At 48.6% G+C, this 24,292-nt stretch overlaps 1 protein-coding gene across 1 annotated transcript; it reads left to right on the forward strand.

Moving 5' to 3' along the window:
- Positions 1 to 9,124: 9,124 nt before the first annotated feature.
- Positions 9,125 to 24,062, forward strand: LOC309555107 (uncharacterized protein). Its single transcript, XM_082256935.1, has 2 exons — positions 9,125 to 9,218; positions 22,281 to 24,062. The coding sequence occupies exon 2, from the start codon at positions 22,370 to 22,372 to the stop codon at positions 23,366 to 23,368; it is 999 nt and encodes a 332-aa protein (XP_082113061.1). The 5' UTR covers positions 9,125 to 9,218; positions 22,281 to 22,369; the 3' UTR covers positions 23,369 to 24,062.
- Positions 24,063 to 24,292: the final 230 nt, after the last annotated feature.

Genomic DNA, 24,292 nt, shown 5'->3' on the forward strand with positions numbered 1-24,292 from the left:
ATGGATAGGTGGAGGGATGGATGGAGGGAGGGACTAGGAGGAGTCATAGTAGGAGGAAGGGAAGGATATAGGAGAGGCTGGAACCTCGCACAGGATGGAGCAGTAGGGGATGGATAGGTGGTGGGATGGATGGATAGGTGGAGGGATAGAGGGATAGGTGGTGGGATGGAGGGATAGGTGGAGGGATGGATGGATAGGTGGAGGGATGGAGGGAGTGGGAGGAGTCATAGTAGGAGGAAGGGAAGGATATAGGAGAGGCTGGCACCTCGCACAGGACGGAGTAGTAGGGGATGGATAGGTGGTGGGATGGATGGATAGGTGAAGGGATGGAGGGATAGGTGGAGGGATGGATAGGTGGAGGGATGGATGGATGGGTGGAGGGATGGAGGGAGTAGGAGGAGTCATAGTAGGAGGAAGGGAAGGATATAGGAGAGGCTGGCACCTTGCACAGGACGGAGTAGTAGGGGATGGATGGATAGGTGAAGGGATGGAGGGATAGGTGGAGGGATGGATGGATAGGTGGAGGGATGGATAGGTGAAGGGATGGAGGGAGGGAGTGGGAGGAGTCATAGTAGGAGGAAGGGAAGGATATAGAAGAGGCTGGCACCTCGCACAGGACAGAAAAGTAGGGCATGGATGGATAGGTGGTGGGATGGATGGATAGGTGAAGGGATGGAGGGATAGGTGGAGTGATGGATGGATAGGTGGAGGGATGGATGGATGGGTGGAGGGATGGAGGGAGTAGGAGGAGTCAAAGTAGGAGGAAGGGAAGGATATAGGAGAGGCTGGCACCTTGCACAGGACGGAGTAGTAGGGGATGGATGGATAGGTGAAGGGATGGATGGATAGGTGGAGGGATGGAGGGAGGGAGTGGGAGGAGTCATAGTAGGAGGAAGGGAAGGATATAGGAGAGGCTGGCACCTCGCACAGGACGGAGTAGTAGGGGATGGAAGGATAGGTGGTGGGATGGATGGATAGGTGAAGGGATGGAGGGATGGAGGGATAGGTGGAGGGATGGATGGATGGGTGGAGGGATGGAGGTAGTAGGAGGAGTCATAGTAGGAGGAAGGGAAGGATATAGGAGAGGCTGGCACCTCGCACAGGACGGAGTAGTAGGGGATGGATGGATAGGTGGTGGGATGGATGGATGGATAGGTGAAGGGGTGGATGGATAGGTGGATGGATGGATAGGTGGATGGATGGAGGGAGTGGGAGGAGTCATAGTAGGAGGAAGGGAAGGATAGAGGAGAGGCTGGCACCTTGCACAGGACAGAGTAGTAGCGGATGGATGGATAGGTGGTGGGATGGATGGATAGGTGAAGGGATGGAGGGATAGGTGGAGGGATGGATGGATAGGTGGTGGGATGGAGGGAGGTAGTAGGAGGAGTCATAGTAGGAGGAAGGGAAGGATATAGGAGAGGCTGGCACCTCGCACAGGATGGAGTAGTAGGGGATGGATGGATAGGTGGTGGGATAGATGGATAGGTGGTGGGATGGATGGATAGGTGGATGGATGGATGGATGGATAGGTGGATGGATGGAGGGAGGTAGTGGGAGGAGTCATAGTAGGAGGAAGGGAAGGATAGAGGAGAGGCTGGCACCTCGCACAGAACAGAGTAGTAGGGGATGGATGGATAGGTGGTGGGATGAATGGTTAGGTGGTGGGATGGATGGATAGGTGAAGGGATGGAGGGTTAGGTGGAGGTATGGATGGATGGGTGGAGGGATGGAGGGAGTAGGAGGAGTCATAGTAGGAGGAAGGGAAGGATATAGGAGAGGCTGGAACCTCGCACAGGATGGAGCAGTAGGGGATGGATAGGTGGTGGGATGGATGGATAGGTGAAGGGATGGAGGGATAGAGGGATAGGTGGTGGGATGGAGGGATAGGTGGAGGGATGGATGGATAGGTGGAGGGATGGAGGGAGTGGGAGGAGTCATAGTAGGAGGAAGGGAAGGATATAGAAGAGGCTGGCACCTCGCACAGGACGGAGTAGTAGGGGATGGATGGATAGGTGGTGGGATGGATGGATAGGTGAAGGGATGGAGGGATAGGTGGAGTGATGGATGGATAGGTGGAGGGATGGATGGATGGGTGGAGGGATGGAGGGAGTAGGAGGAGTCATAGTAGGAGGAAGGGAAGGATAGAGGAGAGGCTGGCACCTCACACAGGATGGAGTAGTAGGGGATGGATGGATAGGTGAAGGGATGGATGGATAGGTGGAGGGATGGAGGGAGGGAGTGGGAGGAGTTATAGTAGGAGGAAGGGAAGGATATAGGAGAGGCTGGCACCTCGCACAGGACAGAGTAGTAGGGGATGGATGGATAGGTGGTGGGATGGATGGATAGGTGAAGGGATGGATGGATAGGTGGATGGATGGATAGGTGGATGGAGGGAGAGGGAGGAGTCATAGTAGGAGGAAGGGAAGGATAGAGGAGAGGCTGGCACCTCGCACAGGACAGAGTAGTAGGGGATGGATGGATAGGTGGTGGGATGGATGGATAGGTGAAGGGATGGATGGATAGGTGGATGGATGGATAGGTGGATGGAGGGAGAGGGAGGAGTCATAGTAGGAGGAAGGGAAGGATAGAGGAGAGGCTGGCACCTCGCACAGGACAGAGTAGTAGGGGATGGATGGATAGGTGGTGGGATGGATGGATAGGTGAAGGGATGGATGGATAGGTGGATGGATGGATAGGTGGAGGGATGGAGGTAGTAGGAGGAGTCATAGTAGGAGGAAGGGAAGGATAGAGGAGAGGCTGGCACCTCGCACAGGACAGAGTAGTAGGGGATGGATAGGTGGAGGGATGAATGGTTAGGTGGTGGGATGGAGGGATAGGTGAAGGGATGGAGGGTTAGGTGGAGGTATGGATGGATGGGTGGAGGGATGGAGGGATGGATGGATAGGTGGAGGGATGGAGGGAGGGAGTGGGAGGAGTCATAGTAGGAGGAAGGGAAGGATAGAGGAGAGGCTGGCACCTCGCACAGGACAGAGTAGTAGGGGATGGATGGATAGGTGGTGGGATGGATAGGTGAAGGGATGGTGGGATGGAGGGATGGATAGGTGGAGGGATGGATAGGTGGAGGGATGGAGGGAGGGAGTGGGAGGAGTCATAGTAGGAGGAAGGGAAGGATAGAGGAGAGGCTGGCACCTCGCACAGGACAGAGTAGTAGGGGATGGATGGATAGGTGGTGGGATGGATGGATAGGTGAAGGGATGGATGGATAGGTGGATGGATGGATAGGTGGAGGGATGGAGGTAGTAGGAGGAGTCATAGTAGGAGGAAGGGAAGGATAGAGGAGAGGCTGGCACCTCGCACAGGACAGAGTAGTAGGGGATGGATAGGTGGAGGGATGAATGGTTAGGTGGTGGGATGGAGGGATAGGTGAAGGGATGGAGGGTTAGGTGGAGGTATGGATGGATGGGTGGAGGGATGGAGGGATGGATGGATAGGTGGAGGGATGGAGGGAGGGAGTGGGAGGAGTCATAGTAGGAGGAAGGGAAGGATAGAGGAGAGGCTGGCACCTCGCACAGGACAGAGTAGTAGGGGATGGATGGATAGGTGGTGGGATGGATAGGTGAAGGGATGGTGGGATGGAGGGATGGATAGGTGGAGGGATGGATAGGTGGAGGGATGGAGGGAGGGAGTGGGAGGAGTCATAGTAGGAGGAAGGGAAGGATAGAGGAGAGGCTGGCACCTCGCACAGGACGGAGTAGTAGGGGATGGATGGATAGGTGGTGGGATGAATGGTTAGGTGGTGGGATGGAGGGATAGGTGAAGGGATGGATGGATAGGTGGAGGGATGGATGGATGGGTGGAGGGATGGAGGGAGTAGGAGGAGTCATAGTAGGAGGAAGGGAAGGATATAGGAGAGGCTGGCACCTTGCACAGGACGGAGTAGTAGGGGATGGATGGATAGGTGAAGGGATGGATGGATAGGTGGAGGGATGGAGGGAGGGAGTGGGAGGAGTCATAGTAGGAGGAAGGGAAGGATATAGGAGAGGCTGGCACCTCGCACAGGACGGAGTAGTAGGGGATGGAAGGATAGGTGGTGGGATGGATGGATAGGTGAAGGGATGGAGGGATGGAGGGATAGGTGGAGGGATGGATGGATGGGTGGAGGGATGGAGGTAGTAGGAGGAGTCATAGTAGGAGGAAGGGAAGGATATAGGAGAGGCTGGCACCTCGCACAGGACGGAGTAGTAGGGGATGGATGGATAGGTGGTGGGATGGATGGATGGATAGGTGAAGGGGTGGATGGATAGGTGGATGGATGGATAGGTGGATGGATGGAGGGAGTGGGAGGAGTCATAGTAGGAGGAAGGGAAGGATAGAGGAGAGGCTGGCACCTTGCACAGGACAGAGTAGTAGCGGATGGATGGATAGGTGGTGGGATGGATGGATAGGTGAAGGGATGGAGGGATAGGTGGAGGGATGGATGGATAGGTGGTGGGATGGAGGGAGGTAGTAGGAGGAGTCATAGTAGGAGGAAGGGAAGGATATAGGAGAGGCTGGCACCTCGCACAGGATGGAGTAGTAAGGGATGGATGGATAGGTGGTGGGATGGATGGATAGGTGGTGGGATGGATGGATAGGTGGATGGATGGATGGATGGATGGATAGGTGGATGGATGGAGGGAGGTAGTGGGAGGAGTCATAGTAGGAGGAAGGGAAGGATAGAGGATAGGCTGGCACCTCGCACAGAACAGAGTAGTAGGGGATGGATGGATAGGTGGTGGGATGAATGGTTAGGTGGTGGGATGGATGGATAGGTGAAGGGATGGAGGGTTAGGTGGAGGTATGGATGGATGGGTGGAGGGATGGAGGGAGTAGGAGGAGTCATAGTAGGAGGAAGGGAAGGATATAGGAGAGGCTGGAACCTCGCACAGGATGGAGCAGTAGGGGATGGATAGGTGGTGGGATGGATGGATAGGTGAAGGGATGGAGGGATAGAGGGATAGGTGGTGGGATGGAGGGATAGGTGGAGGGATGGATGGATAGGTGGAGGGATGGAGGGAGTGGGAGGAGTCATAGTAGGAGGAAGGGAAGGATATAGAAGAGGCTGGCACCTCGCACAGGACGGAGTAGTAGGGGATGGATGGATAGGTGGTGGGATGGATGGATAGGTGAAGGGATGGAGGGATAGGTGGAGTGATGGATGGATAGGTGGAGGGATGGATGGATAGGTGGAGGGATGGAGGGAGTAGGAGGAGTCATAGTAGGAGGAAGGGAAGGATAGAGGAGAGGCTGGCAACTCACACAGGATGGAGTAGTAGGGGATGGATGGATGGATAGGTGAAGGGATGGATGGATAGGTGGAGGGATGGAGGGAGGGAGTGGGAGGAGTTATAGTAGGAGGAAGGGAAGGATATAGGAGAGGCTGGCACCTCGCACAGGACAGAGTAGTAGGGGATGGATGGATAGGTGGTGGGATGGATGGATAGGTGAAGGGATGGATGGATAGGTGGATGGATGGATAGGTGGATGGAGGGAGAGGGAGGAGTCATAGTAGGAGGAAGGGAAGGATAGAGGAGAGGCTGGCACCTCGCACAGGACAGAGTAGTAGGGGATGGATGGATAGGTGGTGGGATGGATGGATAGGTGAAGGGATGGATGGATAGGTGGATGGATGGATAGGTGGATGGAGGGAGAGGGAGGAGTCATAGTAGGAGGAAGGGAAGGATAGAGGAGAGGCTGGCACCTCGCACAGGACAGAGTAGTAGGGGATGGATGGATAGGTGGTGGGATGGATGGATAGGTGAAGGGATGGATGGATAGGTGGATGGATGGATAGGTGGAGGGATGGAGGTAGTAGGAGGAGTCATAGTAGGAGGAAGGGAAGGATAGAGGAGAGGCTGGCACCTCGCACAGGACAGAGTAGTAGGGGATGGATAGGTGGAGGGATGAATGGTTAGGTGGTGGGATGGAGGGATAGGTGAAGGGATGGAGGGTTAGGTGGAGGTATGGATGGATGGGTGGAGGGATGGAGGGATGGATGGATAGGTGGAGGGATGGAGGGAGGGAGTGGGAGGAGTCATAGTAGGAGGAAGGGAAGGATAGAGGAGAGGCTGGCACCTCGCACAGGACAGAGTAGTAGGGGATGGATGGATAGGTGGTGGGATGGATAGGTGAAGGGATGGTGGGATGGAGGGATGGATAGGTGGAGGGATGGATAGGTGGAGGGATGGAGGGAGGGAGTGGGAGGAGTCATAGTAGGAGGAAGGGAAGGATAGAGGAGAGGCTGGCACCTCGCACAGGACAGAGTAGTAGGGGATGGATGGATAGGTGGTGGGATGGATGGATAGGTGAAGGGATGGATGGATAGGTGGATGGATGGATAGGTGGAGGGATGGAGGTAGTAGGAGGAGTCATAGTAGGAGGAAGGGAAGGATAGAGGAGAGGCTGGCACCTCGCACAGGACAGAGTAGTAGGGGATGGATAGGTGGAGGGATGAATGGTTAGGTGGTGGGATGGAGGGATAGGTGAAGGGATGGAGGGTTAGGTGGAGGTATGGATGGATGGGTGGAGGGATGGAGGGATGGATGGATAGGTGGAGGGATGGAGGGAGGGAGTGGGAGGAGTCATAGTAGGAGGAAGGGAAGGATAGAGGAGAGGCTGTCACCTCGCACAGGACAGAGTAGTAGGGGATGGATGGATAGGTGGTGGGATGGATAGGTGAAGGGATGGTGGGATGGAGGGATGGATAGGTGGAGGGATGGATAGGTGGAGGGATGGAGGGAGGGAGTGGGAGGAGTCATAGTAGGAGGAAGGGAAGGATAGAGGAGAGGCTGGCACCTCGCACAGGACAGAGTAGTAGGGGATGGATGGATAGGTGGTGGGATGGATAGGTGAAGGGATGGTGGGATGGAGGGATGGATAGGTGGAGGGATGGATAGGTGGAGGGATGGAGGGAGGGAGTGGGAGGAGTCATAGTAGGAGGAAGGGAAGGATAGAGGAGAGGCTGGCACCTCGCACAGGACAGAGTAGTAGGGGATGGATGGATAGGTGGTGGGATGGATGGATAGGTGAAGGGATGGATGGATAGGTGGATGGATGGATAGGTGGAGGGATGGAGGTAGTAGGAGGAGTCATAGTAGGAGGAAGGGAAGGATAGAGGAGAGGCTGGCACCTCGCACAGGACAGAGTAGTAGGGGATGGATAGGTGGAGGGATGAATGGTTAGGTGGTGGGATGGAGGGATAGGTGAAGGGATGGAGGGTTAGGTGGAGGTATGGATGGATGGGTGGAGGGATGGAGGGATGGATGGATAGGTGGAGGGATGGAGGGAGGGAGTGGGAGGAGTCATAGTAGGAGGAAGGGAAGGATAGAGGAGAGGCTGGCACCTCGCACAGGACAGAGTAGTAGGGGATGGATGGATAGGTGGTGGGATGGATAGGTGAAGGGATGGTGGGATGGAGGGATGGATAGGTGGAGGGATGGATAGGTGGAGGGATGGAGGGAGGGAGTGGGAGGAGTCATAGTAGGAGGAAGGGAAGGATAGAGGAGAGGCTGGCACCTCGCACAGGACAGAGTAGTAGGGGATGGATGGATAGGTGGTGGGATGGATGGATAGGTGAAGGGATGGATGGATAGGTGGATGGATGGATAGGTGGAGGGATGGAGGTAGTAGGAGGAGTCATAGTAGGAGGAAGGGAAGGATAGAGGAGAGGCTGGCACCTCGCACAGGACAGAGTAGTAGGGGATGGATAGGTGGAGGGATGAATGGTTAGGTGGTGGGATGGAGGGATAGGTGAAGGGATGGAGGGTTAGGTGGAGGTATGGATGCATGGGTGGAGGGATGGAGGGATGGATGGATAGGTGGAGGGATGGAGGGAGGGAGTGGGAGGAGTCATAGTAGGAGGAAGGGAAGGATATAGGAGAGGCTGGCACCTCGCACAGGACAGAGTAGTAGGGGATGGATGGATAGGTGGTGGGATGGATAGGTGAAGGGATGGTGGGATGGAGGGATGGATAGGTGGAGGGATGGATAGGTGGAAGGATGGAGGGAGGGAGTGGGAGGAGTCATAGTAGGAGGAAGGGAAGGATAGAGGAGAGGCTGGCACCTCGCACAGGACGGAGTAGTAGGGGATGGATGGATAGGTGGTGGGATGGATAGGTGAAGGGATGGTGGGATGGAGGGATGGATAGGTGGAGGGATGGATAGGTGGAGGGATGGAGGGAGGGAGTGGGAGGAGTCATAGTAGGAGGAAGGGAAGGATAGAGGAGAGGCTGGCACCTCGCACAGGACAGAGTAGTAGGGGATGGATGGATAGGTGGTGGGATGGATAGGTGAAGGGATGGTGGGATGGAGGGATGGATAGGTGGAGGGATGGATAGGTGGAGGGATGGAGGGAGGGAGTGGGAGGAGTCATAGTAGGAGGAAGGGAAGGATAGAGGAGAGGCTGGCACCTCGCACAGGACAGAGTAGTAGGGGATGGATGGATAGGTGGTGGGATGGATGGATAGGTGAAGGGATGGATGGATAGGTGGATGGATGGATAGGTGGAGGGATGGAGGTAGTAGGAGGAGTCATAGTAGGAGGAAGGGAAGGATAGAGGAGAGGCTGGCACCTCGCACAGGACAGAGTAGTAGGGGATGGATAGGTGGAGGGATGAATGGTTAGGTGGTGGGATGGAGGGATAGGTGAAGGGATGGAGGGTTAGGTGGAGGTATGGATGCATGGGTGGAGGGATGGATAGGTGGAGGGATGGAGGGAGGGAGTGGGAGGAGTCATAGTAGGAGGAAGGGAAGGATATAGGAGAGGCTGGCACCTCGCACAGGACAGAGTAGTAGGGGATGGATGGATAGGTGGTGGGATGGATAGGTGAAGGGATGGTGGGATGGAGGGATGGATAGGTGGAGGGATGGATAGGTGGAGGGATGGAGGGAGGGAGTGGGAGGAGTCATAGTAGGAGGAAGGGAAGGATAGAGGAGAGGCTGGCACCTCGCACAGGACGGAGTAGTAGGGTGAAGTAAGGTGAACGCTTAGCCTGATGTGAACTCCGGGGCAGGCGGAGAAGACTCTCCTCTCTCTCTCTCTCTCTCTCTCTCTCCTCTCTCTCTCTCCTCTCTCTCTCTCCTCTCTCTCTCTATATACACACAGTGTGTACAGTGCGAAGGGGACGGCGGTCAGGCAGCAGCAGTGGCGGCTATGGGAAGAGCCTGAGACCGATCACCGGAGATCAGCGGCCACTCACCGGCTACCTGCCCGGCTCACAGGTACGGTATGAGGGGGGAGGGGGGTCGCATACCGGGGGAAAGCGGCCGTTCCACGTCCCTAGCCGTGGAAGAGCGGAGGTGTGCTGCAGAGCTCACACTCTAATACAGAGCGATCATGGCACGGGATCTACACAGTCACGGGGAGGAAGTTGACATGTAGCAGTCTGGGCTGAAGAGCTGACACTCTAGGAAGCTTTGGACAAGATTCTGGAAATGACTCTCTGATTTACAGAAAGATTTTGCTGAGAAGATTATAGGAGAGTCAGTACTGTCCCGGAAAGCTGACACTCTAATACAGAAGAAGGTTTTGCTGGGGAAGGGGGGCACTGTCTATCTATATCTGATCACAAGCTCAGTTCTTTTGAATAATGGAAATATAGGAGATTATAATAGAGGAAGTACTGTCCCGAAGAGCTGACACTCTAATACAGTAGAAGGTTTTGCTGGGGAAGGGGCCATTGTCTATCTATATCTGATCACAAACTCAGGAATTTTGAATAATGGAAACATAGGAGATTATAATAGAGACAGTGCTGTCCTGAAGAGCTGACACTCTAATACAGAAGAAGGTTTTGCTGGGGAAGGGGCCACTGTCTATCTATATCTGATCACAAGCTCAGGTCTTTTGAATAATGGAAACATAGGAGAATATAATAGAGGCAGTACTGTCCTGAAGAGCTGACACTTTAATACAGATAACGCTTTTATACAAAAATAAAAGGTTGTAGTTCCAGGTATCAGATTCTGAATACCAGAAACAGTGGAGATTATAAGGGATTATAAGGGAAACAGAACTGTAGTCTGTCCTGTACTGAAGAGCTGACACTCTAACACACAGGAAGTTTTTTGCTGGGGACAGTCAGTTATCAGGCAGGAGTTTTATTTGCAGCCCTATATAATTCAGGGACATGACACCATAAGACAAGCAGCCCTGTATGGTTGTACTGTTCTGAAGAGCTAACACTTTACACAAAGCCAGTGAAAAATTGTACTCTGGACAAGGTACTGACACATGTGAATGCTGCCCTGCAGAGCTGACAGTTTATTACATGCAGACTGGGAAATGGTCCTAGGGTTCTAGATAAGCACTCTTGATTGCTTGGTGATCATACTGTATGTGAAGGGTCTAGAAGGAAATAGCCAGTTCCTATGCTGATCCCAAGAGCTGTCACTCTAATTTACAGACCCACAGAAAAGGAAGAAGGGGAGGCAGTATTAATGTTGCACTTGGCAATGCACAGTAATCCCAGACTCGTGCCAAGAAAGTTTGCATTGAATAACTTGCTACCTGACAGTGGGTATAGGCAAGACACTGAGATTAGAGTATAGGGAGATAAGAGCTCTTGCCTCAAGAGCTGTCACTCTAATTTACAGACCCACAGAAAAGGAAGAAGGGGAGGCAGCATTAATGTTGCACTTGGCAATGCGCTGTAATCCCAGACTCGTGCCAAGAAAGTTTGCACAGTGGGTATAGGCAAGGCACTGAGATAAGAGTATAGGGAGATAAGAGTTCTTGCCTCAAGAGCTGGCAATCTAATATAGAAAGAGACAAGATAGGAAGCATAGGATCCCGTGCAGCCTCAGGGTACAGCAGTATTGTAGACTAGGGTTCTTAAGAGCTGACACTCTAATAGTGACATTATCACAACACAGTGGAAGTAGATGTCCTGTGCCTAACAGCTGATTGTCCTATGCACAGGACGTTGCTATGTCGTACTGTAAGGTAGGACAATGAGAATGAATGGATACTATTTAGGGAAACAATGGTAACGATATACCATAGAACCTATAGAGAGCAAAAAGGAAATGTTGAGAGTCGGCGACCTGGGGCCACAAAGCATCTACTAAAATGACAGAATCTTCACAATGTATTCATAAACCTTACACTACACTGATACTTTCCATGTGACCACCAATCAATGGCACCGTGACACTTCAGGCTCCAGAATAACACATGACTGATACTTGAGAATCAATAGGACAATGATTAAACACGTGGCATGCCGACATTTCACATTCATACAACAGTGACGCAACGTTTGCAACCTTTAATGTTTAGAAACCAATCGATACGCTTTCTGACGAAGTCTGGCCAGCACAAGAGGAATTCTGATTGGTTCAGAGTATTTGCAGCATTTAGGAATGAAATAACAGAGTCCACTTTTACTGCAATATTCGCCTTCAATCAAGAGATTTTCCCGCAGTGCTATTTTCTACCACTAGATGTCCTTAGTGTAATCACCAGTATCATATAACCCACTTCCTGGACCTGCCCCCAGTCTGTGACTGGACAGGGAAAGGAGAAGCTGCATGGTGATATGCTCATCTCTCTGTCACTCTATTCTTTTCTCCTATCAGCATGCATCTTTCCAGTACATGGACTAAATGCTTCCTTGTGCTGCTTCTTCTCCTCACTCTCCAGCTCTACTGTATAGGAGCTGCAAGAAGCTGACAGCAGGCCACAATCAGGTACTTACTTAACCACTTTAAGACCGGAAGGATTTACCCCCTTAATGACCAGGTCCTATTTTGCGATTCGGCACTGCGTTACTTTAACGGACAATTGCGTGGTCGTGCGACACTGTACCCAAACGAAATTCACGTTCTTTTTTCCCCACAAATAGAGCTTTCTTTTGGTGCTATTTGATCACCTGTGCGATTTTTATTTTTTGCGCTATAAACAAAAAATAGCGACAGTTTTTAGAAAAAAAAAAAACAATATTTTTCACATTCTGCTTTATGACATTCTCAAAAAAAAAAAATTAAAAATCAAAATTTTTTAATATTTTAGGCCAATTTGTTTTCTGCTACATATTTTTGTTAAAAAAAAAATCGCAATAAACGTATTTTGATTGGTTTGCGCAAGTTATCGCGTCTGCTAACTACGGGAAAGATTTATGTCATTTTTATTGTTTTTCTTTTCGTTTTTTTACTAGTAATGGCGGCAATCTGTGATTTTTTTCCCGGGACTGCGACATTGCGGCGGACAGATCGGACCCCTGACTGACATTTTTGACACTTTTGGGGGGACCAGTGACATTACTACAGTAATCAGTGCTAAAAATATGCAATGTTACTGTAATAATGACACTGGCAGGGAAGGGGTTAACATTATGGGTGATCTAGGGGTTAAATGTGAGCCTAGGGGAGTGATTCTAACTGTGGGGGGGGGGGCTTCGGAGATGACCATAGAGGCCTGTGATCCTATATAGAAGGATCACAGAGGCTCTATGATCATTCCAGAGAGAAGAACGGTCAGCTGTGTTTACAACAGCTGACCGCTCTTCTCTTTCAGCGGGGAATGATCGTGGGTGTCAGGCAGCAATCGGAGCCGTCTGACACACGCTGGCGAGAGAGGGCAGGAGCATGCCGGCGCGCGCTCGCCCCTAGCCTCCTTAGAGCGAGCGACGTATACCTACGTCACTTTGCCCAGGAGCGGCTGCCTGCCGCAGTATATCTGCGGTGGGCGGTCGTAAAGCGGTTAAGGGTTAGAAGACCTGTTAGGTTTTTATTGCTCCCTGCATCCCTGATAGCGAGATTCACCCTCTCTATTTGTCCTGTTTGTCATTATCATCCAAAGTGAAAGTAAGAGAAAATCCCAAATTTTGGGTTGTCACCAGAACAGGAATAGAGGGGGAGAGTTTTCAATGGGGACACCCAGGGATTCCCACACTTTGAAGTAATTACCTCTTGCTTCCTGTTTTGGCTGTGGGACAGGAAGTGAAGGGAAATCTCCCTAATGGGAAACAGATGGGCAAAAAAAAAAAAAAAAGAAATACAGGGGTTATAGTCCTCCTTTCCTAAGGCTGGCCATGCATTATACAATTTTCTTATTCAATTTCAAGATTTACCTTCAACTATGTAGTAGATGGCCCTGTCTGATTCAATGCAAGTTGAAAGTGTTTAGGGTTGACCTCATATTATATGGTTTTGGTAAATCTAAAGGAAAATTTAACAAGATAATTGTATAATGTATGGCCAGCCTTACTCTATCCAAACTGGAAACACATTTTTGCCTTTGGTTCTACTTTATAGATGACAAAGCTGCATTCATTTGTGTCTTTTATATCTACCTAGAGTTCAGCTTTAAGGCCACATTCATTGTAACGGGCTACCTTAAGCGTGGCACGCAATATTTCACTTGCATTGGCTGTCCTATGCACATTTGTTATGCATAAGAAGCTCATTCACTTTTTTAGGCAATAAGCTTTGCGCTTTTTTTTATGTACGCTTCGCCGCGGTTGCTGCGCACTTTTGTCGCACAACATTAACTGCGAATTAACCACATAGGAGGTGTCATCAAGCCCTGCTTCTCACCAGTGTAGCTTTGAAATCGCGCTACTTTAGCGCGATTCCAAAGCCACAGATCAGTGCGATTTGGGATCTGCGATTTAATTTGCGACTTTATTTAACAGAAGGCAAGTCGCAATGAAGTCGTAGAAATGTAGTGCAGGAACCTTTTTTCAAAGTCGCAACAATTTGAACAGCTCCATTGCCAAAAATAGGGTGTGACGTTGGAGCTGTCAAATCGCATGACAAATCGCATAGATGTGAACGAGGGTTAGGAAGGAATGGCACTCAAATGTGTGTTGCGTGTTTTGGTGTGATCTTAGCGCAATTTGGAATTGCGGGCAGAATTATGTTGATTTTGCTTGCTGTTTCAGTTGGCTCGGTGTGAGGCTCCATTCGCACTACCGCGGCACGACTTTGGGGGCGACCGGTGAAGTCCCGTGCACCACGACTTCAGGGCGCGACTTGCACGGACTTCATATAATGAACGTCTATGCAAGTCGCTCCGAGGTCGCCCCGAAGTAGTACAGGACCCTTTTTCTAAGTCGGAGAGACTTGTGTCGCTCCTATTAGAACGGGTCCTGTATCACTGCATGGACCGCGAGGGACAGCGACAAGTCGCCTGACAAGTCGCGGTAGTGTGAATGGAGCCTTAATGGGGTCTTCAGAGATCAGGACTTCAATACAAGGGTGTTTAGCTTTTTACTGTTTGCTGTTACTGGGAGTTGCATAAATATTTATGTTAATTTGTGTGTATTATGATAATTGAATTATTATTACTGTATAAGCAGTTTGTCTCCCACTCGTATCTAACCACCTAGGTCACGTGGTAGACCTGCATAGTGAGGGATTTCCGTACATGTCTCTGCAAGTTCCTTTGTGTTTTTTGTGCTTAGGCTCCTCGGGTTGAGTGTCTCTTTAGGTGAGACTGAGCAATTTTGCTTTCCAAGAAAGTTACACAGCAATAACCGGATAATATTGAGCGTGCAGGCACATGTGCCAACCCACCGAGGTGTGTGGGGTGGTGAGGGCATGCTTGTTATCAATGGATTCTGGAAGATATTCAGTCTGTCTGTTGACTAGTGTTTGTTGGAAAGAAGAAAATGTAAAGGTCCGTAAAGGTTCTCATTGATCCAGATCTTGGAATGTCTAGTAATTGTTAGTCACTTTCAACTTAATTTATTCTGTGTTATTGAAGATGTTTTGTAGCTTCTCCGAGCCTCTTCTTCAGGTGTGGCTATAAGTCTTGGGGTATCTTCTTCATCCGGGAAGCAGAGCCAGTGCTAGACTATTTTGCCACCTAGGCAAGACCAGCTACTTGCACCCAAATGCAAATGCAGCTCGTGCAGGGATACTTTCTCACCTCCCTGCCAACGTTAGCTCCGTGTGGAGAAGGACCTCGGGAACTGGGAGAAAGTGATGTTGCATGCAGCACAACAGGTTATTGGCATTTCATTGGCTGGATACCTCTTTTTCACAGATTGGCTGAAGTTTGCAGGAGATGGCTTTGTCTCTAGCTAACATCATCCAGTCCTGCAGCGGTATGCAGAACGTCGGCGCAGTGTGTGGGTAACAGGGCAGTCAGAAATTTTGGGGCCCCTTACACAGCTTTAGGCCTGGGTCCCAAGGACCTGACCTCCATACATCACAGTTTACCCCTTTCATTAAGATGCCCAAAGTCACCCCCTTACATCAGGGTCCCCAGAGCCCCCCCTTACATCAGGGTCCCTAGAGTTCCACTTACATCAGGGTCCCCAGAGTCCACTTACATCAGGATTCCTAAAGCAATCTTACATTAGGGTCCCCAATACCGCCTCTCATCATGCTCCCTAGAGCCTATTCCCTTTCAATAGAGTTCCCAAAGTTAGAAGGGAAGAAGAAAGGAAGAGCAGAGTTGGGTTAGGAGAGTGTAGAGGAACGTGGGTAACAGGGCAGTCATCAGAAATTTTGGGGCCCCTTACACAGCTTTACGCCTGTGCCCCAAGAACCTAACCCCCATACATAAGAGTTTACCCCTTTCATTAGGATCCCCAAAGTCACCCCCCTTACATCAGGGTCCCCAGAGCCCCCCCTTACATCAGGGTCCCCAGAGCCCACCTTACATCAGGGTCCCTAGAGTTCCACTTACATCAGGCTCCCCAGACCCCACTTACATCAGTATTCCTAAAGCAATCTTACATCAGGGTCCCCAATACCTCCTCACATCATGCTCCCTAGAGCCTATTCCCTTTCAATAGGGTCCCCAAAGTTAGAAGGGAAGAATAAAGGAAGAGCAGAGTTGGGATAGGAGAGTGGAGAGGAACGTTGGAGCAGTGTGTGGGTAACAGGGCAGTCATCAGAAATTTTGGGGCCCCAAGAACCTAACCCCCATACATCAGAGTTTACCCCTTTCATTAGGATCCCCAAAGTCACCCCCCCCTTACATCAGGGTCCCCAGAGCCCCCCTTACATCAGGGTCACCAGAGCCCACCTTAAATCAGGGTCCTTAGAGCTCCACTTACACCAGAGTCCCCAGAGCCCCCTTACATCAGGATTTCTAAAGCAACCTTACATCAGGGTCCGCAAAACCTCCTTACATCATGCTCCCTAGAGCCTATTCCCTTTCAATAGGGTCCCCAAAGTTAGATGGGAAGAAGAAAGAAAGAGCAGAGTGGGGTAAGGAGAGTGGAGAGGTTTCAAGAGAATAGTTGGGGTAGTGGAAGGAGAGGAGGGAGCATTGTGAAAACTCCAGCTTACATCAGGATCCTTCTCATTGAAGCAGTTGACTACATGATAGGTGGAAGCTGGAAGGGTGGGCACTGGGACCGTATAGGTTTGGAGGAGGAACTGAATTTCGGGGCAAGCACGTAGTTGGTTGCTAGGACATGGGACATAATTTGTCTAGCAGTAAGATACCCCAACATTTATAGCCACAACTTAATCCAATCACTATGTAATGTGTGGCTGTTGGTTTTCCAAGAACTGGACAGGAGGTGTGAAAGTTGTGGAAGCCCCCTGTCCTACATACATAATCTCATCATTGGTGTCAGGTAGTTCTTGGACAATCAACGCCTGCCTTGAAACATTCTATGATGATTGGATTAAAGTGACTGTGTTACCCGTGTCGATTTAATGGGGTATCTTCCTTCAACTTCTCAGTTGCATAACTGTAAAGGAGGAGGAGGCAGGCCCAGTGGCCCATCATTGGGTGGTGTGCCGGTGTTCTACCGAAAACTCCAACTTGAAGCAAAAAAGACAAAAGCAAAATTGGGACTTTATATGAGGTGCGACCAGCCACAGAATAAACATGAATATATAATGAGAAGGACCAAAGGATAATATTAAAATCGTATATTTATTGGCAGTCTGTAGACCAAATAGTGGTAAAACCAAAATGTTCAGTAAAAGCATGTAACCCATGGTAATGGTGTATACATGAATGAGACATAGGTAAATGTACATGGTCTAAGACAAAGATACATTGTGATGCGACATTATCCTGGTACATACATAAAAGTAAACAAAACTTAAATAAGGTCATAGATACAAGGTATAATAAAAACAGCTTGTAGTAAATAGCATTGCCTGTATTGAGCTCAACGCGTTTCGTGAATATTTCACTTCATCAGGAGTAGGCATAATTCAAGCGTCTAAAGAAAATATACATAAATGAACAACAATGGATACAATAAAATAAAATAAACAAATAAACCTCACAACCTGGTCTCACAGCCTTTTGTCTTTTTTGCTTCAATATATTAGGGATGGAGACTCTGTTGGTCAGGAGTCTCATATAAAGTCCCAATTCCTCTCTCCTCCGAAAACTCCAAGTTGCCGAGATCTCCAACGACGGTAATTCCGGTTAGTGTACTGCAGGAATAATTGGAGATTTCGAACACTTGGTATTTTCACAGAACACCGGCAACTTTTACCCTCTGGTAGATGCTAAATTAGTGAAGATTGTTACTCGGCCCGCTAGTTGTCGCCGCCTTAAAGGCGGCCATATTTTGGTTACTAGCGGGCGGACTAACAATCTGCACTAATTATAGCATCTACCAGAGTGTAAAGGCTGCTGCTGTTGTGTGAAAAGGCCAAGTGCTCGAAATCTCCAGTTATTCCTGGTGTACAGTCACGAGAAATAACGCCGTTGGACATCTCGGCAAGTTGGAGTTTTCGGCAGAACCCCCGGCTGAACCCAGGACAACCAGCAGCCTCTCGATGACATCACACCAAAACCAGTGAATGAACCCTGAAGCTACGTGTATTATGTCACATCCGAACTCAGCACTGTCATTGACACTGACACTGGCGAAAATAGGGGTCTGATAAACCTATGATGTCTCCTTAACCACTTTAAGACAGGAAGGATTTGCCCCCTTAATGACCAGGACCTATTTTGCGATTCGGCAATGCGTTACTTTAACGGACAATCATAGAGACATGTGATCCTATATAGAAGGATAACATAAGCTCTGTGATCATTTCAGGGAGAAGGTGTTTACAACAGCCGACCGTCCTCTCTTTCATCGGGGAATGATCGCGGGTGTCAGGCGGCATTCCCCGCTGGCGATCGGGGGCGGGAGCGCACCGCCGCCGCCGTGCGCTCGCCCTCTAGCTGCCACCAGGCAACCAACTTACCGATATGTGGTTTTGCCTGTAGGAGCCAATCTGCCGTCGTATATATAAAGTAAGCGGTCGGCAAGTGGTTAAAGAGGACCTGTCACCAGCAATATGCTTATCACATGGGGATTATTTGCCCGCTTTGTGATCGCAATAAAGTTGAGTGAAATAAAAGTTTAAAAATGTATGTTACAATGTGATATTTGGCCTCTTATTTTAGTGATCTTCGTGTATACTTCTACATCCTTTGGAAATAGACTGATACTCTCATGTTTCCATTCTATATTGTTTAAAGTGGAGTTCCACCCTAATTTTATACTTACCTCCATCTTCTCGCTCCGGGTCACCTGAAAAAGAAATGGATAATCGCATATTTTTTTTTTTTTTTTTACTTACCTCGTAGCGAAGAAAATATACTTACCTTACTTCCTTCTTCCTCCTTCCTCGGCCGCGGCCCGTCGTCACTTCCTGGCTCTGCAATGATTCCTGGGAGCTGAACGTCATAGCTCCCAGGAATCTTTGCGCCTGCACCGGCCCGACGTCAGTTCCGGGTCGCGCGCGTCATCCCCTTCTAAACAGCTTCTGGGCATGCCCAGAAGCTGTAGAGGGATGACGCGCGCGACCCGGAAGTGACGTCGGGGCCGGCGCAGAGCATCGTGGGACCGAAGAAGGCGGAAGAAGACGCCGAAGGGGATCTCGCTGGCTTCAAGCTGCCCACATCTGAGATGGCAGCGCTGGACAAGACGTTTTCAAGGTAAGTATTTGTCCTAACAGGTAAGTGCAACCCGGGACAGATCAGAGGCTAGCCATTGTGGAATGTACTAGCCCTGACTGTCCCGGGGGTATTTAAAAAAAAAAAATAAAAAATCCAGGGTGGAACTCCGCTTTAAATTGTTTAAAAACTGAAAAAAAAAAAAAAAAAAGATTTAACATGAAATAAAACCCTGATGCAGAAAAAAAATTATGTTACAAAAATTAAAAACCCCAAAAATGTTTTTTAAAAACTTTTTTTTTAGTTTTTTTTAGTTTAGAATAGATTGGAGAGGGATTAGAACTCTTGTCAGTTTTCATTGCTGTCTGTGCCCCTGTTAGGCAGATTCGTCCTCTCTATTTGTCCTGTTTACTACCATTATCATTGAAAGTAAAAGTAAAAGAAAATCCCAAATTGTGGGTTGTCCCCAGAAAAGTAATAGGGGGGAAATCTTCCAATGGGGACACTAGCTCTGGTGATCTGGGGGTCCCCAAGGATTTCCCTTCATTTACAGGGATTTGCTTTTACTTGCTGTTTGCCTATGGGACAGGAAGTGAAGGGAAATCTCCCCAGTGGGACACAGATGGTAGAAAATGAATCTGACAGGCAGTGCTGGGACAAGGTCATCCAGTGCCCAGGGCAAAGATGCCAAACTGGCCAGCCTTGTAACAGAAGGAAGCCACCCCCATCTCTACAGTAAGCCATTGTGCCCAGGGCAGCCGTCCCTCCCGCTCACCCCTTGTTCCGGCCCTGCTAACAGGGGTTATAACACTCTCTTGCTCTATCCAAAATGAAAAAATAGAATTTAGCCTGTAGTTCTACTTTAAATAATAGAGATAGGTTTTAGGTAGAGTAGCTTTTGCTGGCCAACAGGGCTGATTGTACACATAGCTCCCAACTGTCCCTGATTTCGGAACAAAGTCCCTCTGTCCTTATTTGTCCCTCATTTTTTTCTTATCTTTATACAGTAGTTCTATATAAATACACTTTTTATCTTTCAAAAAGTGTTTCCCAGTGCTAAACCTTTCATTCAATTTCTAAATTGCTGCATTTGTAAATTCCAAAAGCCAATATAAAGGCATAGTAGTGGTAAAAAAACACTTGTGGATTGAACTAGTAATTTTTTTGTATACAATTCTCCTTTAACCGGTTCCAGACTGCCCACCGCATATATACTGCGGCAGGCTGGCCCTCCTGCGTGAACCGACTTAGGGCTACGTCGGTCGCTCGCCTGCAGCTAGGGGGTCAAGCGTGCGCCGCCGCCGGTGCGCTCCTGCCCCTACTCGGCAGCGTGGACTTCAATGCACGGGTCAGGCGGCTTCGATTGTCGTCTGACACCCGCGATCGCTCCCCGCTGAGAGAGAAGGATGGTCAGCTATTGTAAACACAGCTGACCGTTCTTCTCTCTGCAATGATCACAGAGGGCCTGTGATCCTTCTATATAGGATCACATGTCTCTGTGGTCATTTCAGAAGCCCTGCCCCCCCCACAGTTAGAATCACTCCCCTAGGCTCACATTTAACCCCTTGATCACCCACAGGGTTAACCCCTTCCCTGACAGTGTCATTATTACAGTAACAGTGTATATTTTTGGCACTGATTACTGCAGTAATGTCACTGGTCCCCCCCAAAAGTGTCAAAAATGTCAGTTAGGGGTCCGATCTATCTACCGCAATAGCGCAGTCTCGCTAAAAATCACAGATCGCAGATTTACAATACTAGTAAAAAAAAAAAAACAATAAAAATGACATAAATCTTTCCCGTAGTTAGTAGACGCGATAAACCAATCCAAATACGCTTATTGCAATTTTTACCAAAAAAATGTAGAAGAAAACAAATTAACCTAAAATCTTAAAAATTTTTGATTTTTAATTTTTTTTAGGAATGTTATATAGCAGAAAGTGAAACATATTATTTTTTTCAGAATTGTCGCTTTTTTTTTGTTTATGGCGCAAAAAATAAAGATCCCAGAGGTGATCAAATACCACCAAAAGAAAGCTCTATTTGTGGGAAAAAGAGGACATCAATTTTATTTGGGTACAGCGTCGCACGACCGCGCAATTGTCCGTTACAGTAACGCAGTGCCGAATCGCAAAGTATGGCCTGGTCATTAAGGGGGAAAATCTTCTGTTCCAGAAGTAGTTAAAAGGGGCGTGGCAAGGGGGTGTGTCCTATGCCTTCATACATTTGCTAATAGGTGTCCCTCGTTCCCATCTCAGAAAGTTGGAAGGTATGTGTATATAGTCATAGTGCTTTGACCCCTACACACGTACATAGTTGACTATTGATTTAACAATTCTTTATCTAGGTTCCCGGAAATTGGCATTTTGGACAAATAAAGTATGTTAGCTGAATATAATAATGTACATTAAACAAGTGACAAATAACATATTAAAAAGAAATATGGTTTATTAATTCTTAGCTAACCTTTTGTTGACATTGTGCTTATGCAACCTGTTTAATGCAGCGTGTCAGGCAGATAAGGACATCAATGTAACCGCTTATCTTTAGTATAGTGGGGAACATTATGAAGGTTACCCGTCAGGTTTTACTGCTGCCTATGTTAGCATGGTGACACATTCTCTTTATTTCCTGTCCTGGTGACATGACAGGAAATGGGGGAAATCCCCCTAGTGGTGTCACAGAAAATTGCAAAAAAAAAAAAAGGTTTTAAAGCTTACAAATCTATCCAGAACTAAGAAAATGTTTTTACAGATATGGAAATGATCATTCCCTGTTATCAGTTGTAAAATTTGTTCAATGAAGTATCTGGTTTCTTGACTTCGGAAGGATAGGTGGATGACCGCATGCTAATATATAGAAGATCCAAAAATGTTATTGAGGTAATCCATCAGTAAGAGTACATCACTGCTACTTAAGGCAAAGAACAGACATTGGCGTGTTTCACTTTACAAGACCTTAATCATATAATTATGATTAAGCCCTTGTAGCTTGAAATGCGGCACCGTCCATTCTTTGCCTTGAGTAGCTGTGATGTATTTTTAATGATGGATTACCGCAATTAAATTGTTGGATCTTTCATACATTGGTGTGGGGTCATCCACGTATCCTTCTGAAGTTTCTGCGGATTCTGCACCTTTTTGTGTGGATTTGGGGGCTATAATATAGGCATTGCAGTGCCTTTATATTGTTAGAGTGGTTAAGTGACTTATCTGTTTTTTATTTTTTAAAGAAACCAGTTTTTAAATTATTAAGCAAGTTTGTTTTTTTTTTTTTTTTATGTTATACTGTATTGTGGATATTTGTTAAGCATGCAGATTTTTACCTCTAGGTGTGGACATCTGAAACATTACTTTTTCATGTGTTTCATTGTGTCATGCCCTTAACAAAAGCAGAACAATGCCCATCAGTGTTGCCTGCAATATCAGCAAATGACTAATTTCCTCTTTTGTTTTTCTCAGGACAGTTATCCTCTTCTGACCTCCAAACGCACACAATCCTGGCGCAGCTCAGTGACCTCTCCCCTCCAGCCCTCTCCCCCCACCCTAACATGAACGGGCCCATGCCCTGTTCTACCTCGGAGGACACTTCTGCTCACCAGGCCCCTCCTACACTGGAGCCTTATGGCCCTGCTCCGCAGAACCAGCAGGCTGACGATGCCGCCTCCACTGGATCTCTTCTGTCCGGCTCTGGCCTCCTCCTTGCCCGTTCCCTCCTTGGTCGCCGAAGCTCTTCTTCTTCCCCCAGTTCTTCACCTTCTTCTACAAATCTTCGAAGGCGACGCGAGTTTACACCAGATGAAAGGAAAGATGACAACTATTGGGATAAACGACGCAAGAACAATGAGGCTGCCAAGCGTTCGAGGGAAAAGCGGCGCGCTGGTGATCTAGCCCTAGAGGGACGTGTCATTGCACTGCTTGAGGAGAATGCAAGGTTGCGGGCTGAGCTTCTTGCTCTCCGTTTCCGCTTTGGCCTGGTACGTGATCCATGCGAGGAGGCTCGGGGAAGTTATGCCCCACCATGCAATCTACACGAGCCTCCTCCTCCTAACCCTCCACCACCCATGCCGCACTCAGAAGACTCTGGCTTTTCCACCCCTAGTGTCGGAAGCCCGGTTTTCTTTGAGGACAGAGTCCCCGAACCAGAACCCCAACCATTGCAGCCTACAAGTATAAATTATTATGGACCTGTTGGAGGAGAGACTGTAGAGAATCCTCGAGGAAGGCTTGAGACTCTTCCTGATCCTTATAGGAGCCTTCCACACAAGTTGCGGTTTAAGGCCTGTGCGCCGGGGGAGGAGGGGCCTCATCCTGCACCGCCCATAGCGAGAGAAATAAACGGTTATGCTTCAGAAGTGGCCCCAGGATTTTCCCAGCAGCCAATGCTCTGTCAACGGGGACGGTGGAACGGCCAGGGGCAAGATGGGGTACCGGCACAAGCCACAGAGGGCCCCGACTTGAGATCCCAACTTGCCTCGCTTTCAGCTGAGGTGGCCCAGTTGAAGAAAATATTCTCTGAGCAAGTGATGACAAGGAATGGACCTGATTAGAACCCTATTTTCCTCATGTTCTGGACTCCATCATCTAAGGAGAGAAGATTCTTAGCTGTACTCCTTGCAGTGATTGACCTATATGGTGCTAGGGCTAGATGGATGGAAATGTTCTACAGATGCTTTAATTTAGTCGAAAAGCATAACTTATTGCAACTAAATAAAAGCAGATATTAGAACGATATCTTGGTGTGTAGACAACATCCTTAGGTTTTTTTTTCATTTTTATTTTTCTATTTTTTTTTTCTACAAAACCACACAACAATTGTCCTCTATGTATCAGCTGCTCCCCAAAAGGAGACGTTATAATCTGCAAAAAAAGTTTGGTGCTACAAAGAATCATCACTTGCCAAAGGACACTGAAGTGACACAGTGTTGTAATATACAATGGACCGGCTTGTTGTCTGCTAAGGAAAATGTAATGTGATACTGTCTGAAACAGAAAAAAAACTGTTGTTGTCCTGTCAAGTGTCAACTGCCAAATAATTGTGACACTGCTTCCTGTTTGGTCACAATGATGACATTCTTTTTCATGATGTGTATATAAGGGTATTCTGTTTGTAACACAGTGTATACCTTTCTGTAGCATAAATCTCCTTTTTGTGTCTCATACCATCATCAGATGGCCAAGAGGAGGACTGGGCTGGGTTGGCAGGGGGGCATTTCCCCCTATCCCCCGGGGTCAGTATAAATAACAATTATTGGGTTGTTGCCCCCTAAGTGGAGATACTCCCCCATTCAGACCCCAATCTGTAAAAATAACATTTGTTGGGTTGTTAGCCCCTAAGTGGAGATACTCCCCCATTCAGACCCCAATCTGTATAAATAACATTTGTTGGGTTGTTAGTCCCTAAGTGGAGATACTCCCCCATTCAGACCCAAATCGGTATAAATGACATTTGTTGGGTTGTTGGCCCCTAAGTG

This window comes from Pelophylax lessonae, assembly GCF_965119305.1.
Source record: "Pelophylax lessonae genome assembly, chromosome: 4".
NCBI classification, from domain to species: domain Eukaryota; kingdom Metazoa; phylum Chordata; class Amphibia; order Anura; family Ranidae; genus Pelophylax; species Pelophylax lessonae.

Excerpts from the sequence above, each read along its gene's own strand:
- LOC309555107 (XM_082256935.1), top strand. The coding sequence starts at position 22,370 with ATGAACGGGCCCATGCCCTGTTCTACCTCGGAGGACACTTCTGCTCAC.